This window comes from Lampetra planeri, chromosome 8 (assembly GCF_965212315.1).
Source record: "Lampetra planeri chromosome 8, kcLamPlan1.2.h2, whole genome shotgun sequence".
In the NCBI taxonomy this organism is placed as follows: Eukaryota; Metazoa; Chordata; class Hyperoartia; order Petromyzontiformes; family Petromyzontidae; genus Lampetra; species Lampetra planeri.
In genome coordinates, this window is record NC_136114.1 from 11787082 (window position 1) to 11806512 (window position 19431).

At 51.3% G+C, this 19431-nt stretch overlaps 1 protein-coding gene across 1 annotated transcript in view; it reads left to right on the forward strand.

Moving 5' to 3' along the window:
- Positions 1 to 19431, forward strand: part of LOC144720340 (SH3 and multiple ankyrin repeat domains protein 2-like) — a 142083-nt gene that overhangs the window by 106766 nt on the left and 15886 nt on the right. Inside the window, 4 exon segments of the mRNA XM_078597034.1 lie at positions 1651 to 1734; positions 15592 to 15731; positions 17535 to 17637; positions 19270 to 19430. Of these exon segments, the coding sequence (XP_078453160.1) occupies positions 1651 to 1734; positions 15592 to 15731; positions 17535 to 17637; positions 19270 to 19430 (488 nt within the window).

Sequence of the window (19431 nt, forward strand, 5' to 3'; positions counted from 1 at the left end):
AACGAAAGAACCAAGATGATCATTATTCCTCGTAGTGAAATTTTCGAATCCACACGAGCCAGTGTGTCGATGATTGGTTGCGTTGCGGGCCCCCACCGCGGTAAACAGAGATGTATGCGTCAGCGGCAGATGCAGTGCCTTGCGTAACCTGTGGTAGTGGGAGAGGGGAGCGGTGGCTGGGCATAGGAGACCTCATGATAGATTCCGCGCGCGTTCACGCCTGTCAGGGCGCGCGCGCGCGTTAATGCACGGTCGCTGTCCGCACAGCCGTATGATTTTCTCCCGGCGCGTCTCTCGCAGCCACCGTGATTGGTCGATACGTGGCCATGTGATTGGAGTGACACAGATAATCCCGAGTGTGATTGGTCGAGGCGATGCATGCTAACCCTCTGGTTCCACCACCACCGTCAGCAGCGATTCGAGGAATTGTCACAAATCGATGTTCCCGTGTGATCACAGAAATGTATTACTGTTCCGTCCTGTGTTTTTTTGTGCCTTCTCACTTGCATTGCTTCTAATTTGTATCGCTACTCAATTGTACAGTGTTGTGTTTGCTCGGTTATCCTCAATGTACTGTGAGTACATCATTTACATAAACGGTCATTTGCATGAATGCTCAGTGTTCAATTCTCTTGCACACGATTTGAAGCATGCATTGTGAACGCGAGAATGGACAATGTTCCACGAAACTGCATCGCTGCCTGTCTACCAACGGCGGCAGCAGCAGCGCTGATTGTCGCGCTTGTCTTTGTTTTTCAACAATCAAAATGCTTCGCAGCGAAAATAATATCCACGTTTGGACCAGCACCTTGCGTTGTTACCGCGGCGGTCACATTCAAAGGCAGCTCCTTCAGATCAGTGCCGACATTGATTATTCAAACAACGGTCCCCCCCCCCCCCCCACTTGAGTCGCACGCTCAATTCCCATCGATCGCGAGCCGGCGAAGACCACGCTCTGAACCGCCCGCCCGAGGCGCAACGAGTCCTCGCGCCCCATCAGGACCCCCCCCTCGCTCTCTAAGTCCCCAAGACGCACGTGGCGCCAATCCGCCGATACTCGACCTTGATTTCAGCACGGTGCGGCGCCCCGCTGAGCTCAGCAGCTCTCACTTACGAGGACGACCGCAGCCCGGAGACTGCCTGGTGTCGGTGGAAGTTGCATGATGTTGCGGGGGTGGGGGATGCACAACTTGACTGGAGCGAAAACGACAAAATTGCGAACGCGGTACGGTACGTGTTCCAACCGTTGGTCTATCCACCGCTAGATGAGGGCCTCCCTGCCACCCCTGCCTAGCAGATCTTGGGGGTTATTTGAACCATGGCTGACCGTGCTGGTTGCAGGCTTATGGTTACCCAGCATGAACTGCATCCGCAGTGACCGACACTGCCAAATAGGATGCATTCAGCCCACAAGAGAACACTACGTTCACACGTTATCGTGGAACGCAAACATCAAACCGCCCACACATTTTGTCCCCGGCAGCACCCCGTTATGCAAATTATTTCACCACCCGTAAAAAAACGAACAAATCGTATACATTTTTCTCCGCCGGCTCCCTGAGACCTCCGCTTGACCTCCTACCGCCCCCCCCCCCCTCGTCACTGACGCACGATCCCCCGGGGCTCGATGCACCTCTGTGCCTTCCGCAGCAGCGCCGATGCCCCCCAAACGGGCGCCCTCCACAGGGCTGAGCAGCCGCTCCAAGTTGCAGTCGGACGAGCTGGATGAGACGGGTAGGCGCGCAACTCTTGCACCACCTCCTTGACCGTCGTGCTGGTCGCGTGCAGTGCCGTGCCGCGAGCGTTGCGTGCCGTGCCCCCTCTTGCCAACTCCTTAAAAAAAAAACGAAAGTCGCCGGGACGAAGCTCAACTCAAAAAAACGTCGCTATACATGGCAACTTTTTTTAAAAGTCAGATCCTGAATAAAAACCTGGGGTTGCTCCCAAATGTTGCACGCTTTGTCCGCGTCCGCGAGGGTCGCTCGATGTAACGGAGGGTCGCTCTGGCAAGGTGCTTGTCTCTGGGCTGCGCGACGGAATCTCTCGGTTGGAAACGCGGCGCTGTGCTCGTGGTGACGTCTCTTGGGCATGAAGTTGGGACGTCCTCCGTCACTCCCCGCCGGGTGGGGAAGGGGCTCTCAGCGCTGGACTCACACTTCTTCGAAGATCGTGGGTTAATATCCCGGTCGGGGATTTTACTCCGCTGATTTTCCCTAAGTAGACTGGCACGCCATGGTGGCGAGATGCTAACGACCTCACCTGGTATACAGGAGGTAATGGAGTTCCATCCCGACCCTGACACCTGTATATTTGGAGTTTGCGTGTTCTCCCCGTGGTCGCATGGATTTTTCTCCGGGCCCTCCGGTTTTTCCCTACACTTTTAGAAAAATGCATTTGGTGTGTTTGGCTGCTATAATTTTCCACATGATGATCATCCACTTTGTTGAGCTATAATTTGTGGCCAGACCACTTCTGAAACGGAGCTCAATAGCTCAGTGGGCCTTACCCATAACAAGTAAGAGAAATAACTGAATCAGTTGATTATCTAAACCATTTTCCAAAACACAGCGTTTTTTTTTCTCTCTTTAATATTCACCCCTGCTGCCATGTGCTGTGATTTGTATGTTTTTAGTTTTGTCCTGATTATGATTTTGATTGTGGAGCTTATTTTACGGAAATTTCTTGATTATAACTGTCTATGATTGGATGGCATCCAACGCAGTAGCTCATTTCAACATAACTCATTCACTGCATGCTAACTTACTTTATTTGAAAAAAAACAAGCAGATGTAATGCTTTATCCTTCTTGTGAGCAAGATACATTTTTTTGGAAGGTCCCATCCCAATGTTATCCATCATATCGATTTTCCAACATACGTTTTAACGTAATAAACGGCATTTATTCGAACAATACGTGAATTGGAAATCCAGTGATCGTCCTACAACGTAACGCGTATCAACGATGTGCCTCTCGCTGTGTGGTGCAATAGTCATGAGCACTAAACTCTCAACCAAAATGTCACGAGTCAGGAGGTGGATAATCTGGGCCCCTTTCATAGGAATGTGGAATTTCCACCACTTCCTCACGGCCGCTGCCTAAGATGAGAAATCCTCCACGCATTCTTGAGCATGGAGATACTTTTGGGTGGCCATCGAACAAAGACGCTCACCGCTTTTAGACGGGTTTCTGCGGCCGTCTGGAACGCTCTTCCTTCCGATATTAGGAAGCCACTGGAGCTATGCACTTTTAAATCATCGTCTAGATTGAACACTCATTTCTTAAAGGACCGCGTTTTGTATGTTAGTTTGTTCTTCCTCCGCACCTCCGACGAGCACGGTTGGCTATGTACGGTATCAAAGACGTTCAACGTAAATACGTACGTACACTGACTCGCGCAAAAGCAACAACTTTAACAACAACAACAACGCCAGTGATTGTTTGCTTTACCTACAGCATCTAAATGGTGCTGCATTGCAGCACTCTCAGCTGGGTGCTTCTGTCAAACGAATTGGCATCTGTGTTCACGTGGCAGGAAATTATTTGCGCGGAAATTTGGTACCAGCATTGCGTTGAACGTTATTGCCGTAAGCTGCACAGTGTTGATAGACCTGGTGCTGACTGAGAATTCTGTCCGCGGTTTAGTCTCCAGTGAAAGAGGTGGCAAACCCCAACCACCGGCCTCACCACTCGGTTAAACCGAACAACGAGTGGTTTGAAAATGACTTTAATGACACTGGCTGCTATAGACGCACATTAAACACATACTGTCTGTCCGTCGTCCTTTAGCCGTGATGTCTCCGGCGCACCTCCGGGGCTCTCTGCAAATTACAGCCCTCGTCCCAAAGGGTTTAGTAGCCCATCTTGACATTAAACAGCATGAGTGGGAATGTTCGGAAAAGGCCGAGTGCGGACAGGCCCGACGCGCACGCTGTCCAAGAGCCGGAAGAGAAATGCGCTCATAACGTCGTCGAGATATTCTGTGTCCATCCACTGCTGGATGATGGCCTCCGCACGCCGCCCTGGGTCACGTGGGTGATTTTACCAAAGGTTCACCACCCTGATCGGTGCGGATCGGTGAAGGAATGGAGCGCAGATGTTGGAGCTTGGTACAGCGCAATCGATCCCACTGCACCCCCGCTGCACTCGCAGCGTAGCCCCACAAAAGCCGATGTTAACTGTTTTGTGCATGGTCGTCAACTCATCCAAGCATGATCCAGGCTCAAGCTTGCTTAGCTCTTCTGAGGATCTGTTGAGATCAGGTACCCATTCTCGGTGATTCTAGTCGCTTGGCGATGGAGCAGTGGCAAACATGAAATTACCGCGCTACGTTTGGCAATCTGACGAAGGTTTAGGGGAAAAGTGTGTGGACTGGAAGGGTCCTTACCCTAATGACCGTCGTCTCGGCTCTGCCTTCCCTCCAGGGGAGGAAGGACGAACTGCAAAGGTTATTCCAGTCCGTGCGTGTCGGTACGCGTGTGTGGGTGCGTGCCTGGGAAGTGCGCGTGGAGCAGTGACGCAGCGGTTCTCGTGCTGCGCTCACGACCAATCACGGTGACGATGATATCTGAACCGGTCCTGGTTCTCCCCTGGATCGGCTCAGTCTTAAATGCCTACCTGGTGCCGCGTGTAAAAACATCAGCACTGGGGAGGCAAAGACGTCCGGGCGCGATGTTGGCCACTTACCCACTCGTGTGTCCTTCAGGTGGCTTTGCTAACAGAAGTTGCCTCAACAGTCCGTTCCAGGCTATACGGGGGATATCACTGGTCAACACACTTTTTCTGGCATAAGGTATTCCAACGGTTTTAAGGTAATTTTGGGGTGCTGATTCCAAATCTGGCATCAGTTTGTGTCTATCACATCAGGTTTTTGAGATATTAAATATTGCATTTTCAGTAAAAACTGCAGAAGAAAAATATTAAATAAATGTGGATATCTACATTAAATGATATTATAAGCACACTATCCTAAAAATACAGCACCATATTTTAACACTAAAGCAGTCACTGACTCGCAACAACTTGCAATCATAAGTGACAGAGTTAATTTGGGGTAAAATCAATGAAAATGGGGTATGCCGATAGCATAAAAATGAGATGTGATAGAGCAAATCTGAGATCAGATTTGGAATCAGCACCCTGAAATTAGTCTAGAATAGCTGCAAAAGTCCAGGCCAGAAAAAAAAAGGTTTTTTTTGTTGACCAGTGTATTTTTCCCTTGCGGAGCGGTGGTGTAAGTGGTGAGCGCACACTGCACGCACGACCAAGCGAGTTCCTGAGCGCACGGCTAACATCATTGGCGAGTGGCGTGCGAACCAGTCATGGGGCCTCGCTTACGTCCACTCTTAAATCTTCAACGAGCGTTGCGAAATATCGTCGGCATTGGAGAGACAAAGGTGGCCAGGCGAGGTTGTGACTACACCCGCCCACCTCACGCGCCACTGCCAGCCTTAACAGATTCTCGCTGACCGCGATCGTCTCCGTGCTCCGTACGGCTACACGGGGAATTTTTTGGGGCTTTTGTGCGCACGTGTGTAAGGCGGGCGCAATGAAAGAGCCTGCCGATGCAATGATTTTACCAAGAGCATCTTGCATGCAACAATGTACACGTTTATGTATCTTCCTTCCTTGAGTTCAGTCACGTTCAGCCATTGTCTATCAACTGCTGGATGAAGGCTTTTCCACGCCGTTGGGATCCATCACGGTCAAGTGCTGCTCCCGTCCCTTTCAATCCCATTGCTCCATTTTCTCGATGGTCATCCTCTCGGGATACGTTCTCTTCTTTGGCTGCCATTCCATCACCAGTCACCAAGTGATGTAAAGTTCAACATTGCTTGTCAATCAACATTGCTCAGTTAATCCGACCAGGTGTCTCGGCGCTTAAGAGCCGGCGTCTCAGCCCATCATCATCTCTCTGAGGTTGATAACATTCTTGCCACTTCGTGGGGAATTCGACAGTGGTTGCCCCATGGATGGACTCTTCCCCCACTCTAGGAATGTGGAATTTCCACCACTGACTCGTGGCTCTAAATGGCAGACGAGTATCGCCTCGACGCTCATTGGAGGTGGAAATCACTTTCACTTGATTTTGAGTTGTTGTTGTTGTTATTATTATTATTATTATTAAATAAATGATCCTAGCAAATATACCTTCAGGTAACTCGTGTTCACAGAGAGGTTGATGTTTGTGAAAATGTCCCCCTGTCACGCGTTCAGCGCTTGGCAGGTGTTGGTGAGACTGGCATTAATGCGAGGCCGACCAGGCTCTCTTATTCACACAACTTTGATCACTCCGGTCACTCTGGAATGTGCGCATCTTGCGACAAGTGTTGAGAATGTGCCGTTCAGCATGAGGCGTGAAACATCGCAAGCTCTGTAGGAATATATATTTTTTTTAAATCGGTGATCACAGCTTCCTGAATGTCATACCCATAATGCTGTGCTGTCGGTCAGACTTGCATGCTGAACAATAGCACTGCCCTGGTCTTACAACAATTGATGAAGCTTGTTGCCATATACATAAATAAAAGCGATCATGATGATGAGCCGTGATCAATTCACTGCTGGATGAAATTTCCACAAGCCGTCGGCATATCCCACAATCCTGAGATGCAAAAATCCACCCTCGGGAGAGAGAGACGTTCTCTCAAAACGCATTCCTGTTCCCTGGCTGGCACTCCGTCGCTTTTCTCGACTGCGAAAATAAAAAACAAACAAATAATGGGGTGGGGGAAAGTCTTTTCTCCAACGTCTGCCCGCCGACGATCGCTTCGGAGAGGCGGAGGGAGATCGAGGGAGCTGTGTGTCGCGTTTTGAACTCGCTCCACTGGCGACGCCGCCGAACGTCTCGCGGATTTTCATCGTGATTCGCGCGACGGAAACAGCACAATGGCAGGCCGCGTACATCAAAAAAGCCGGGAGGGGGGTGATTGATAATTGATCTACTGCGCCCCGCGCTAAGCTCATCCGCGCCGCTCGCCGTCGTGCGGAGCGCGAGGAAGGAGCTCCTCGCTGGAGCGGCCAAGATAAGCGATTTGAAAGCGGGAAAGCACAGTCGGTTCTGGCGAGCAACTTCCTACCCGCGACCGCTTGTGTCCTTGTGTCTCGGGCGCGATATGTGGCGCGTGCGGTGTCGGCAATAATTGCTGTGGGATGGATCAATAGGAGCGGCGGCGTGCTGTGGTGGCGGAGTGAGGGGGGCGCGAGAGGGTTTCACTGTGTGTCAAGCTCGTGCCAGGAGCCTCCTCGGCCGGACAGACGGACGTGGGAGGGAGAGGGCACGTGGGTCTCGAGAGCACAAACCAACACGGGGGATGGATCCCCCCCCCCGCCCCGCTATGGATTTCAAGAATAAAAGAAACGACAAAAAATATTCGTAAGGATCCCGCCGCGGCGTTTTGCTGAGCAGCGCACTAGACTTGCAATCCAGAAGTCACCGGTTTGATTTAAATCTCCCGCACGGCAGTGGAAACAATCCGCGATAACCAACCCCCGCGACGCCGTGGTATAACTGTGAGCGCACTGGACGTGATTTTGATCTCCTGGCATAGCGGTGAAGTACGGTTTATTAAATCCCCTTCCCCGAACTCTACCCACCCAGCAATATTGATGTGTATGTTCGTTGAATTTATTTCGTGCCGTACGTAGCCGACCGTGCTAATCAGAGACGGGCTGTGGCTCCGAGCAAACTATAAATACGGGACACACACAGCCGACTGGAAGGCCGCAGGTGGTGGAGCAATACGTAGGCAACTCCCACCTCTTCCAAGTCGTCTGGTCGGCGTGGAAGAGGAGGCCAAAGCACGCTCTGGAGGGGCTCACGAAAGCTCTCTCGAGTGGAGGCTCTTCTCCCAGCAGCGACGTGAACAAGACATTGCTGGGCTGCGCTTTCACCTTCAACGATAAAAACAAGACCGAGGGATAAAGGCACATTTTCGCGCTGATTACAAAGTAATCACGGGGCAAAAAAAGTGCTAAACTTTGAATTTCTTACATCATCAGCAATCCGCATCTACCTACTGTTGGATGATAGACCTCCCCGAGCCGACGCTATCAGTTGTCTCGGCCGTTATAAAAACGTCCTTGACTTGTTTGCCAACGTAATGGATCATTAACGCGGAGCAGATTCTGGCAGCTATGCAGGGATGCCGCCGCTGACCGCAAATAACCAAAAAAAATTGACAGCAGCTTACCGTGAGCTTTTAGCCGCGTCTGCGATACGTGCACCGGTGTTGTCTGCAGCTGCAGATCGATGAGCCGTGGTTTCGCACGCCGGAGACGCGCCGCTCGCTTTCTTTGAGTGCATTTCTCGTTTTTTTGTGCCGAGTGGCGTTTTTGTGGGGCTCGGCGGATTTGCGGTGCGGTCGGCGGGGAGAGGGATGGCCGGAGTCGGCCGTCGGGTGGGGAGACACGAAGATAAAGGTAAAGTGCTTGCAGTTGAGTTTAACTCTCTCTCTCTCTGTGGTTGTGGTTGTGGCTCCCAGTCACGCGCCACGTACTCCAGTCTAGCACCACATCCAGTATACCAGGGGGTGGCGCGGTGAAGATATGGGGGCACCGCGTTGATGAGATGTTAATTGCTGCGCCTGGTATGCAGGAGGTAGTGGGTTCGATCCCAACGCCTGTATATTTGTAGTTTGCGTTTTTTCCCCATGGTCACGTGGATTTTTATCCAGGTCCTCCGGTTTTACCCCCCACATTTGGAATCAACGTCACGCGTTTAGAGTATTTGGCTGCTATGAATGTCTACGTGATGATGAGCCACTTCGTTGACCTATCACTTGTGGCCAGGTCGCTTCTGAAAAAAGAGCTACATAGCTCAGTGGGCTTTACCTGGTAAAATAAAAAATAGCGAAAAAAAGTGCATCTCACCGTGGCTGTGACTCCTTGTCCACGTGCCACAAACTGCAGTCTACCAGCGAGCTGGAAGCATTTTCGTAACCGGGAGCCGATAGCCGCATCGATTCTTGTATCGTGCCGTGTTCGGTGGGTGCCCTACTTTCATAATAAGCATTTAATTTTCTTATTTTAAATAAGCACGAATGTAAACTGTGAAAACACAAAACAAAAAAATTAATGGCAGACGTATAACGTGTAATGTTTTCCTCTCGATTCGCCCGCAAGTGCTGGTGTTTGGCAAATTGCTTTTAAAGCACCGAAACTTATTGTTTACAAAGACAGCGTGGGTTTAATTTAGCCTTTAACGGCGCAAAAAAAGCAATCTAATTAAAGGCGCTTAATTTTTTTCATGACTTCATTAGCTCTCAATGAAAAATATCCCCAGAAGAATGAATAGGGGGCGGGGGGGCGGGGGGGGCGAGAACTCGCACCGGTGGCGAGATGTGGAGATGTGGGTTAAGAGCGACACGGGGGGGGGGGGGGGGGGGGACGGTGGTGATGGTGGTGTTGGGAGAGCGATGGGGGGGGGAACGGTGGTGATGGTGATGTTGGGAGAGCGATGGGGGTGGGGGGGACGGTGGTGATGGTGGTGTTGGGAGAGCGATGGGGGGGGGGGGGGAACGGTGGTGATGGTGGTATTGGGGGAGCGATGGGGGGGGGGGGGGGAAACGGTGGTGATGGTGATGTTGGGAGAGCGATGGGGCGGGGAACGGTGGTGATGGTGGTGTTGGGAGAGCGATAGGGGGGGGGGGGGAACGGTGGTGATGGTGATGTTGGGAGAGTGATGGGGGGGGGGGAACGGTGGTGATGGTGGTGTTGGGAGAGCGATGGGGGGGGGGGAACGGTGGTGATGGTGGTATTGGGGGAGCGATGGGGGGGGGGGGGAAACGGTGGTGATGGTGGTGTTGGGGGAGCGATGGGGGGGGGGGGGAAACGGTGGTGATGGTGGTGTTGGGGGAGCGATGGGGGGGACGGTGGTGATGGTGATGTTGGGAGCGATGGGGGGACGGACGGTGGTGATGGTGGTGTTGGGAGAGCGATGGGGGGGGGGGACGGTGGTGATGGTGGTGTTGGGGGAGTGAGGCGGGGGGGGGGACGGTGGTGATGGTGGTGTGTTGGGAGAGCGATGGGGGGGGGGGGGAAACGGTGGTGATGGTGGTGTTGGGGGCATGGTATTTGGGGAGCGATGGTGGGGGATCGATGCTGGGAGAGTGTTGTGGGGTGGGAAGTGGGGGGCAGCAATATGGGAGTAGCCATGATAGGAGAGCGATCCTGGGGGGGGGGAGGGGGGCGTTGATGTTGGGGGGGGGGAGCAATTGCGGCGTTCGATGCTGGGGAAGTGATGTTGAGGGAGCGATGTACGGCAGGAATGCGGAATTTTTTGGGCGGGAAGGAGGGAGGGTGGGCAGTGTTGGCAGTGTTGGCAGTGTGGGGTCTTGCCGGGTGCACGAAACGCTGGCTGCGAAGAACCGCTGTGACACAGAAGCCGTTAAAAATGTCCGCAGAGAATCTTCCCGCAAACTGCAGCCTCCCTCCTATCCTATCCGGGTCTTATTTTTAGAAAACTAGGCCTCAATGTCCAGAGAAAATAACAAATTTCACAACCGGCTCCTCAGAGGGCCTCATCGCATATTCAGTGGAATTTAATTAAATCATTAAGGCCTGTAGAAATGGATTGAGCTAAGCTGTAAGCCGTACAAAAGTTTAAGTAATATAATATGTAATTTTAATCACGATATTTTATTAAAAAGTAGACTTTCCATTCTGTGAATGAGACCGCACACATTTAGTGGTTTAAAACCTCGACTTCCATCACACGTTTCACTGGCCTCGATTTTTAAACATCGTTTGTTTTAGGTGTCGCGCGTGTGTGCGTGTGAAACGGCACGGTGACCCAGTATGGGAGGCGCATCCGCCAGTCATCTCGTTCAGTTAACCCCAAACACCTCAGTCTGTCCCGTGACCCTGCCAGTAAACTTTCGACGCTTCACGGTGGCCTCAAAGTACACCTAGCCTGGCGCAAGTTCTGCGATGATGCGACGCCTCCAGTCATTTAGTACGTATGTGCATTGTACGTCTCGAACTGCATTCGCACCCGTACATAGCCACCCGTGCTAATCGGAGGTGCGGGACCTGCCAAACAATTCTGTGGGTCCACACATTCAACCAAACCAACATCTGCTCTTCTCTACACCACGAATGTGGTACAGCAGTGGCACCTGCCTCACGCGTACCGAAACTTGGGGTAGGGAACGGTGAAATGTCCGGGTCGCTTAACACATTGCGGCCACTTTGACGCTATTGTGGATGACGGTGGAGCCATCATGGGCGGAGAAATGGTGGGCTGTTGTTGCTCGTGTGTGACTGGTTGAATGCACGGGTGCATTCTTTGCGACCGCTATTTTGCTCCACGCGAAAAGTCCCAATGAGTCCACCGAACTGCCTTTGTCTCTTCCATGCAGCCGAGCCAGCAGCCTACGAAGCGTCGCGACTCCCTCTCGGGTCACGTGTACCGTACGCGCAGAGGCCAGATTCACGCCTTGTTGGAAACCCATCACCCCCGGCGATCGGACCCATTTTTTTTGGCAATGAAGGTGCATTGGAAACATCTTGGCAAATTTTTCTTTTCAAAACCTCTGGACAAAATTTCTCGTTTTCCAACACGTGGATCAGATCCTAAGTGTGTCCATTTGTTGAACAGGTCCGTCTGTCGACAGTTCTGTGCCAGTAGTGCATGGTGCATGGGTGGCTATATGTTATAACACGGGGGAACGGTGGCGCGTAGCAGTCATCGCACTACTATAAACCCGGCGACTTGAGTTCGATTCCCAGACATGGCTAACATCAGTGGGGGGAGGTGACATTTAAGCCAGTCTTGGATCCGTCGAGAAGACTGAGACATAAACTAGGGATTTGTTGCGTCCCCCAATATTCATCGCCAATCCACGTTGTCCAGCATGGTCAAACGATCCCCATGCGCGTCACAGCGTGGGAGATGCCTTCATCCAGCAGTGTATTGAGAAAGGGCTGTTAGAAAAGAGTCTTAGGTTTGAGGGTAAAAAAAAAGTGTGTGTCCCCTCGAGATTTAGCCACGTCTGAATATGGGTAAACATAATTCTAGATTTGCAGCTTTCGTGACTGCAAGGATTCATACTTTTAGTGTTTTTCGGTAAAGTCACGTAGGTGACTTTACCGTAAGTGACTTTACTGAAAACTAAGAGTATGGGTAAACATACTTATCTAAAGAGTTAAGACGAGGTTTATTTTTAAAATTTTGTATTCGTGCAGGGAATGATTGGGAGAATTCTACAGACCAAGGAAGGAAATGAAGGCAACATTATTATTCCTTGATTTGAAGTTTTCGTGACTGCAGGAATCCATACTCTTTGGTTCTTTCGATGAAGTCACGTAGGTAGAAAAAATAAATAATAAATCACGACGTTTCGATCGCAACGCAAGCAGTCGTCATCAGGCAGAAAGACACAGCAGCTGAACTGCTGAACAAGAAAAGGCTGTTGCAACCAGAAGTTATACTGGTAGGAACCTCCTGGTTACACCAGCCCACAGGGGATTATTGTGTCCGTCTGTCCGTCCGTCGTGCATCCAAAAATGGGAGGGGTGGGGCTGAGTGGAGAGGGGAGGGGCTGAGTGGGGAGGGTGGGGAGGGGCTGGGTGGGGAGGGTGGGGAGGGGCTGGGTGGGAAGGGTGGGGCTGGGTGGGGGGTGGGAGGGGTGGGGCTGGGTGGGGAGGGGCTGGTCACCCCGTGGTGCCCTTATAAAACTCAACGTTTAACCTACTCACGCCGGCTTGTGCCCGCCCTCACAGTCGGGCATATTTGCGGAATACACCACGCCGCCGTTGACCCTGGACATTGACCGAGCAACCCAACGTTCCTACCAGCTCCCTCCGCAGGAATGTGTTCTACAGGTGTGAGGTGGGTGTCACCCAAGGGCAAGGAGGCAGGGTCCGAGATGGAAAGGAGTCCCGTCGCCGTGCGCACGCACAGCAGCTGCGCCAAAGGAGGATTGGCATGCTGATGAGGTGCCTGCTGTCCGTGCTTGACGACGGTGCTGGTGTGCGACTACGGGGCTCATTGCCCATTTGCATCAGCATGCCAATCATCTTTGACGCAGCTGCTGTGCGTGCGTGCGGCGACGAGACTCCATCTCGGACCCCGCCTACCTGCCCTTGGGTGACACCCACCTCACACCTGTACATAACCTCTGGTTGCAACAGCTCTTTCTTGTTCAGCAGTTCTGCTGCTGTGTCTTTCTGCCCGATGACGATTGCTTGCGTTGCGATCGAAACGTCGTGATTTATTATTACTTATATGTTCTACCTCCGTGACTTTACGGAAAGAACCGAAGAGTAAACTTTATTATTATCATCATAGGAGAGCAAATGAAGGCACTTCGCTGGGAGGCAGAGAGTCGTAGGCCAGAAGAGAATCATCTGCACCTCAAACGGATGGAAAGGGTCTCAGCAGGGACAACGGGGCCAGATGAAGAAAAGACCCAAACGCAGCGGGCGCAGCATCAGAGAAGGGAGCGACCTCCCCACGAGAGAGCGCGCGCTTGACTGACGGGCTTGTAATTAAGGGAGGCGCGGGTCGAGTGGGGCCCGGTGCGTCCCGCTGCGTCCTGCTGCCCCGCGTGTGTGATGCGTAATTGATGGAAGCTTTAAAGGAAGGCGCCTCCCCGTTGCAACCTCTCACGTCGTCAGGTGACCACGCATAAATGTGCCCTTCAGTCCTCAATAATTAAGCGCGTGTATTTTAACGCTTAAACCGTTAAGCAGCTGCCAGTGACCCGACGTGCATTGTATTGACGTTGCCTATTTAAATGTGCCTTTCATGTTGCGCTTCAAAAGACACTTTTCTCATTATGCCGCGTCCGTGCATTCTGTATCCAATTAATTTTCTGTGAACTAAGACTAAGATAAATATATATATGTTAGCTCTTATCCCAGCCTCTATAACTAAAAAGACAGAAGTGGAAGAAGGAGAAAAAAACGCACAGACAGCTTTTGAAAAAAACATTTTGCATGTAACTTGTATCGTGCATTGAATCTGGATCGGTTTCTCCTGCGCGGTTAGATTCTACAATGTGGCATCTCAGGGGGGGCAGGGGATTGCAAGGGAACAGGGGGTATGCTTGCATCTGTAATTTAAGCAATCGGATTTAAAACAATAACAATTACAATATAATTCCCTTCGTCAAGCAACTCTTGCATGAAGGCCTCCCCATGCTACGTCAGTCATGGGGGTAGTTTGACCATACTTCACCACCAGTGGCAGTTCGTAGCTCCAGGTTGAGGAAGCAACAAAATCCGCTTCAAGTTTTTCAGTCTCAGCTGATGACGTGTGCAGGTGGACTCGTTGAGAATTGTAATGCGCGGGCAGTGTGCGGTGGAGACGATGGCACGCACGTGCCGAGCTGCCACCAAAGCAGTTCCCTTCGGGAAGCTTCATCTGGTGGAGAAAGCGCACATTATGACGACGATGATGAAGCCACTGTCAGTGCATTCCAGCTTCTCGGTGGGTCACTATGCAAGTCTGTGGCTGTCTGTGCCAGTCTATGGGTCTCTTGTGATATATGGGTCTTTCTGTGAGTCTATGGGTCCCTACGTGAGAAGCCATTGCCCAACGCATTCTCGGTGTCCAATGAATCCACCTGCACATGTTGTCAGCTGAGGCACGACAACTCAAGAAGAAAGATTATTCAGCCTGGTGCCACCACATTGGTCAGTGTAGGTTGGTGCATGGTTTGAGCTCGGAACTCGTCTGGAGATAACACACCACCGATGTTTTCCATGGACAAGATTCGAACTGGTTGCTGGGTTAATAGCGGTGTGCTGACCACTGCACTCTTAACGCTTTCCTCCAAACTATGGGGTTTGGTAAAAAGAAAAGATGTAACCCAAAGTCTCCCAAAATGAATCCCTTTCCTCCTGCTGCATGCCAATGCAGATTCAAAATGTTTCGTTTTAATTAAATGTTATGTGAATGTGTGTGTGTATATATATGTTAATTTGTTTGCCAATTGTACCAAGTGCCTCGAAGAGTGCTAGGGCGGATATATTATGTTCCGGATAGATATATATTTACACGGTATATATTTTATTTGTGGCCATTAACATGATTCTCACACTCACCAAGCTGAAAATTGAACGGCGTAAAAAGCGACGCTGCCGTGTTGTTTGCTGCATCTCCATGTTGCCCAGAAACATCGCGAGTCATTGCAGTCCCAGTTTAGTTCTGTCCTGTACAGCAACCAATGTAGGGCTGAGTTGCCCTTCTGAATTGGTTTGTTGTGATTCGTTTGGCCGTTTCAGCAGTGTGCGGTTTTTTTTTCTTGCGTCCATAACGTAAAAATAACTCGGAATAATATTATTGCCTTCGTGGAAACAACGTAGTTTTGTTGTCGGCACCCACCCGCCCCCGAATTAACCCAACGTTTTAAAGGACATCGCTGGATTCCAATTGCGATGTCGGTGCCTCGTCCCCAACGAGACGAAGAACCCACGCAGAACACTCGCGCGACCCTCCGTGGAAGATCACAGCCCACGGAAGGAGCCAATAACGCGAAACGACTCCTGCGATCACTCCCAAGTGTGAGAGCGATCTCTGGTCCGCGCAGCGGCCGCGGCGCGAGAGGGTTTGCGATTCCGGCGCTCGCTTTTGCCTCCCCGTGCAGAGAAGCTGGACGCGCTCCTGGCCGCCGCCGCCACCGTCGCTCCCCACGCCGCGGCCTACGACAACGCAGCGGCGGACTCGCGTGCGGCCACGGTCCGGCAGAGGCCCACGAGCCGGCGGCTCACGCCCGGCGAGATCTGCGTGAGTGACCCACATCCCCCGCACGCACGCACGCACGCGCGCAACGTTTGACGTGACGCACGCTTGCAATGCGGTAACCCTCTTCGTGCTCCTGGAACAGCAAAGCAGGTCGCGTACACTGGCACCCAGAGAACACAGTGCCTGTGGCCAGGTCAGACCATTCGCATGGACTCTTGACAGCTATTCATCAATTTAACTAACGTCATCATCGGCCATCATCTCATCCATTGCTGGAAGAAGGCCTTCCCAAGCTATCTCCATTTGTCTGTGTACGGTGCGAAAGAAGTTCAGCATATATACATACAACAATGCATCTAGCTCCACTACGTAAAATAATCTAATCGCTCCATCTCCGCAGTCAGGGTCCTCTTGGGCATGTTTACGAAGTTGCTCTCTGTTGTAATAGGCATTACACGCGTGGTGATTTGCCTCCTCCTCACAGTTGCATTGTTGCGTATGATGGCAAACTACATAGCCCACTGAGCTATGTAGCTCGTTTTCACGAGCGACCTGGCCACAAATGACCACTCAACAAAACGGTGTATCGTGTGGAAATACATAGCAGCCAAATACTCTGAATGCATGGTTCTGAATGTGGAGGCAAAAACCGGATGAGCCGGAGAAAAATCCACGCGATCACGGGGAGAACGTGCAAACACCAAATATACAGCAGGTGTCAGGGTCGGGATTAAACCCACGTCCTCCTATATACCAGGCGAGGTAGTTAACATCCTGCCACCATGACATTGTAGGCATATTGTGTGCATGGCGTGGTTATGCTGTGATGCCATCGATGACCTGGGTTCCATTTCCAGCCACAGATAAGAACAGTGGCAGGTGGCATCTGTATTTGTCCTGTACCTTTCCAAGGCCAACTCGGCCCTAAATAAATGTGTGGTGCTGTGTGTTAACATTGGCAGCCAGGTGTGGTTTTGGCCACCTTTTAAAAAGTCAATACCGTCAAATAGTCTTTGCCTTTTGTGTTTACATAGCGTAAGAGCACAGCACGTGATGTGTGTGCAAGATCAGAGTTTTCTTCTCATATGCGTGGGGTTTCTCCTGGCACACATATCTCCAACACAAACAGAACAAAACTGTAAATATTCCTGAAAAATGGAATGATTCTGAATTTGTCTGTACAAAGGGCAAGTCCATGGCTCACACCCTTTCCATCCTATCCAATCTCATTCATCCTCTTCATTTTTCCACATTCCACTCTGATTCTTGAGCCGAAACTGGGGAAGAACGTTGGAGATGGTTTTCCTTTGGCTGCCCCAACAGCGTGGATTTCTTTTAAGGTGGCTCTATCAGCAGATGCAGTTTAACATCGTATCGTGGATGGAATACCGCCGACCGTGATTATGTTCGTAATATTGTTTTGATGCAGAAACAAAAAATATTCTCAAGGAAAATTGCAAAAGGCATTGCGATAGCCGATAATCCCCCCTCTGCATCGTTGGTGAGCCGTTGCCCCGCTGGGGTTTGAGTAAACAAGCCTGTGACCTGGGGTCCAGATGTCGAGTGCCCCAGCCAGCGCACGATGGACTCTCTGTAGTTCTAGAGTCACCGGGTATTGATCAATTACAATGAAGCAAGAGAAACAGTTTCAGGCTCTGCATTGTGAGAAGAGGAAAAGGGAAATAAAAAAAGAGAACTTTTGAACAAGCCAAGCATGAAATTAAAATATAGATTTTTCTCACGAAATATTTATTTAATTATGTTACACGTGGTACGTCCACATTCGTTGTAACCGATTTTTCTAATTTGGGTCGGTATCGTAATGGCTCGGACGTCTCATTTCAGGAGCTGATTGAGAGGCAGGGCGCCCGAGCCGCCACGGACGAGAAGCCCGTCATGAGCGCCGCCCCACGACTCTGCAAGGCCCTCTCCAGGCAGAAGTCGACCGGTTGGTTTGGCGAACCCCAGCCCCCACATGCCGCCAATCGTTGTAACGCAGGGAAACGTCAATATTAAGGGTTTTTTTTTTTTTAGGGATCTAGCAAACGCACCGAATGTTAGATGCAGGAAAATGTTAAATCGGTTAACATGGTATAATAGTGTCAAGAAGGATTTTTTGGCACTCTAAAATGTTGTTACATGTGACCAGTTAACCTGTAGTGTGCCCGGTCCCATCAGGGTTGAGCCTGGTTAGTGGTTGGATGACCAAACCATGACCAAATCACCCAGAATGCACTTGTTCTTATCAGATCTCGAGGGATTCGCAGGGGTGAGCCTGAATTGCGCCAGTGATGGGGGTTGTGAAACAGTCTGCTGTGGGACTACGTGGTGGCCGGTCGGGGGGCAGTGCAGAAAAAGCCTTTGGTCTCCTCTTTGCTCCTCTATGCTCAAGCGTCTACGCTTCCTGCCTTCACTGACCCGCACTGACCAGCTTGGTGAAGTATGGTGAAATAACCCCCACGACCAACACGGCGTGGAGAGACCCTCATCCAGCAGTGGATTGAAAACATGACCATACGTGTCGAGTAATGGGATATTGTATATACCGGAAAACAACAAATTGGGAACATTGCAATGAGCTTTTACTGTAACAATACAATCATAAGGGCCTTTACCCAGGAAAGCCTGACTCTCAAGACTCATTTTCAGGATGGCCCTGCTTACATATGGAATGATTTGCCCATTTCCGTCAACGGGCGTTTTGGGATTTTAAAAGAAACTGGAGGAAACTTGGCGGTGCCTAACGGGGCCATTGACACTCGGAGCTCTGCATGCGCAGATTCAAGGATCCGTTGCCGAACTCTCTTGACCACCTTGTGGCCAAAGCCTTGCATCGCCCGGCATTCATGGGTAGTCTCCTGTCCCAGTGCTTAACTAGGCTCAACCCTGCTTTTAGCTTTTCAAAATCGGACAAAGTGTGGCGCGTTCAGGGTGAAGTGTTCGTACTTACCCCCCCCCCCCCCCCCCCACACACACACAGGTGCTCACGCTGCCCTTGATCGAAGCCCGAGAGCGTTTCACGGATAGTGCCGTGAAACGCTGTGGTGCTCGTTTCAAATGCATCCCTCTGCAAACACTCGGCCTGTTGTAACGGTGAAAGTGTCGGGATGAATACACTTTTTCAGACTGTCCGTCAAGGTATCGTCCATTATTAAAGAATTATAATCAGACGGTACTCTGATCAGTTAAAAAAAATCGAAGGCACACGCACATGGTAACACGACTATGTTATGGCAAGAGTCTCATTCCTCTAAAACTCCACGGGTTCACCATGGCATTGCCAAACAAACCCATCGCGTCGAGATTTGAGAGGCGTTCTCATGTGCGATGGGTTAAAATGCTTCTGTTGTGCGCTGTCGAAGATTACTCGAAATGAAGGGTACAGTACGCACGTGAGGAAATGTGTCGCCGAAAAGTTCAACCACGCAGTTCAAAAGCGCCGTCTCGCGTTAAATTCTTAAATAACGGTCGATACCTCTTCCGGGCGCTGCTCCCCCCCCACCTCCCCGGCGTCACGGGGGGAACGCGGTGGCTCTCCGAGCGAATTAATGGAGCGTGCGTCTGGCACCCCTCCGCGCAGGAGTGAGCACAGACGAGGAGTGGCTGCTCGCGCCGCCCCTCAAGTTCACGCGCAGCGCCTCCGTGCCCGACGCCGGCGACGCTTTCGGGGGAATCCCCCCGCCGCCCCCCGATGCGCCGCCCCCGCCCCCCCCGGGCCCCGCGTTCGACGTCGACCAGGCCC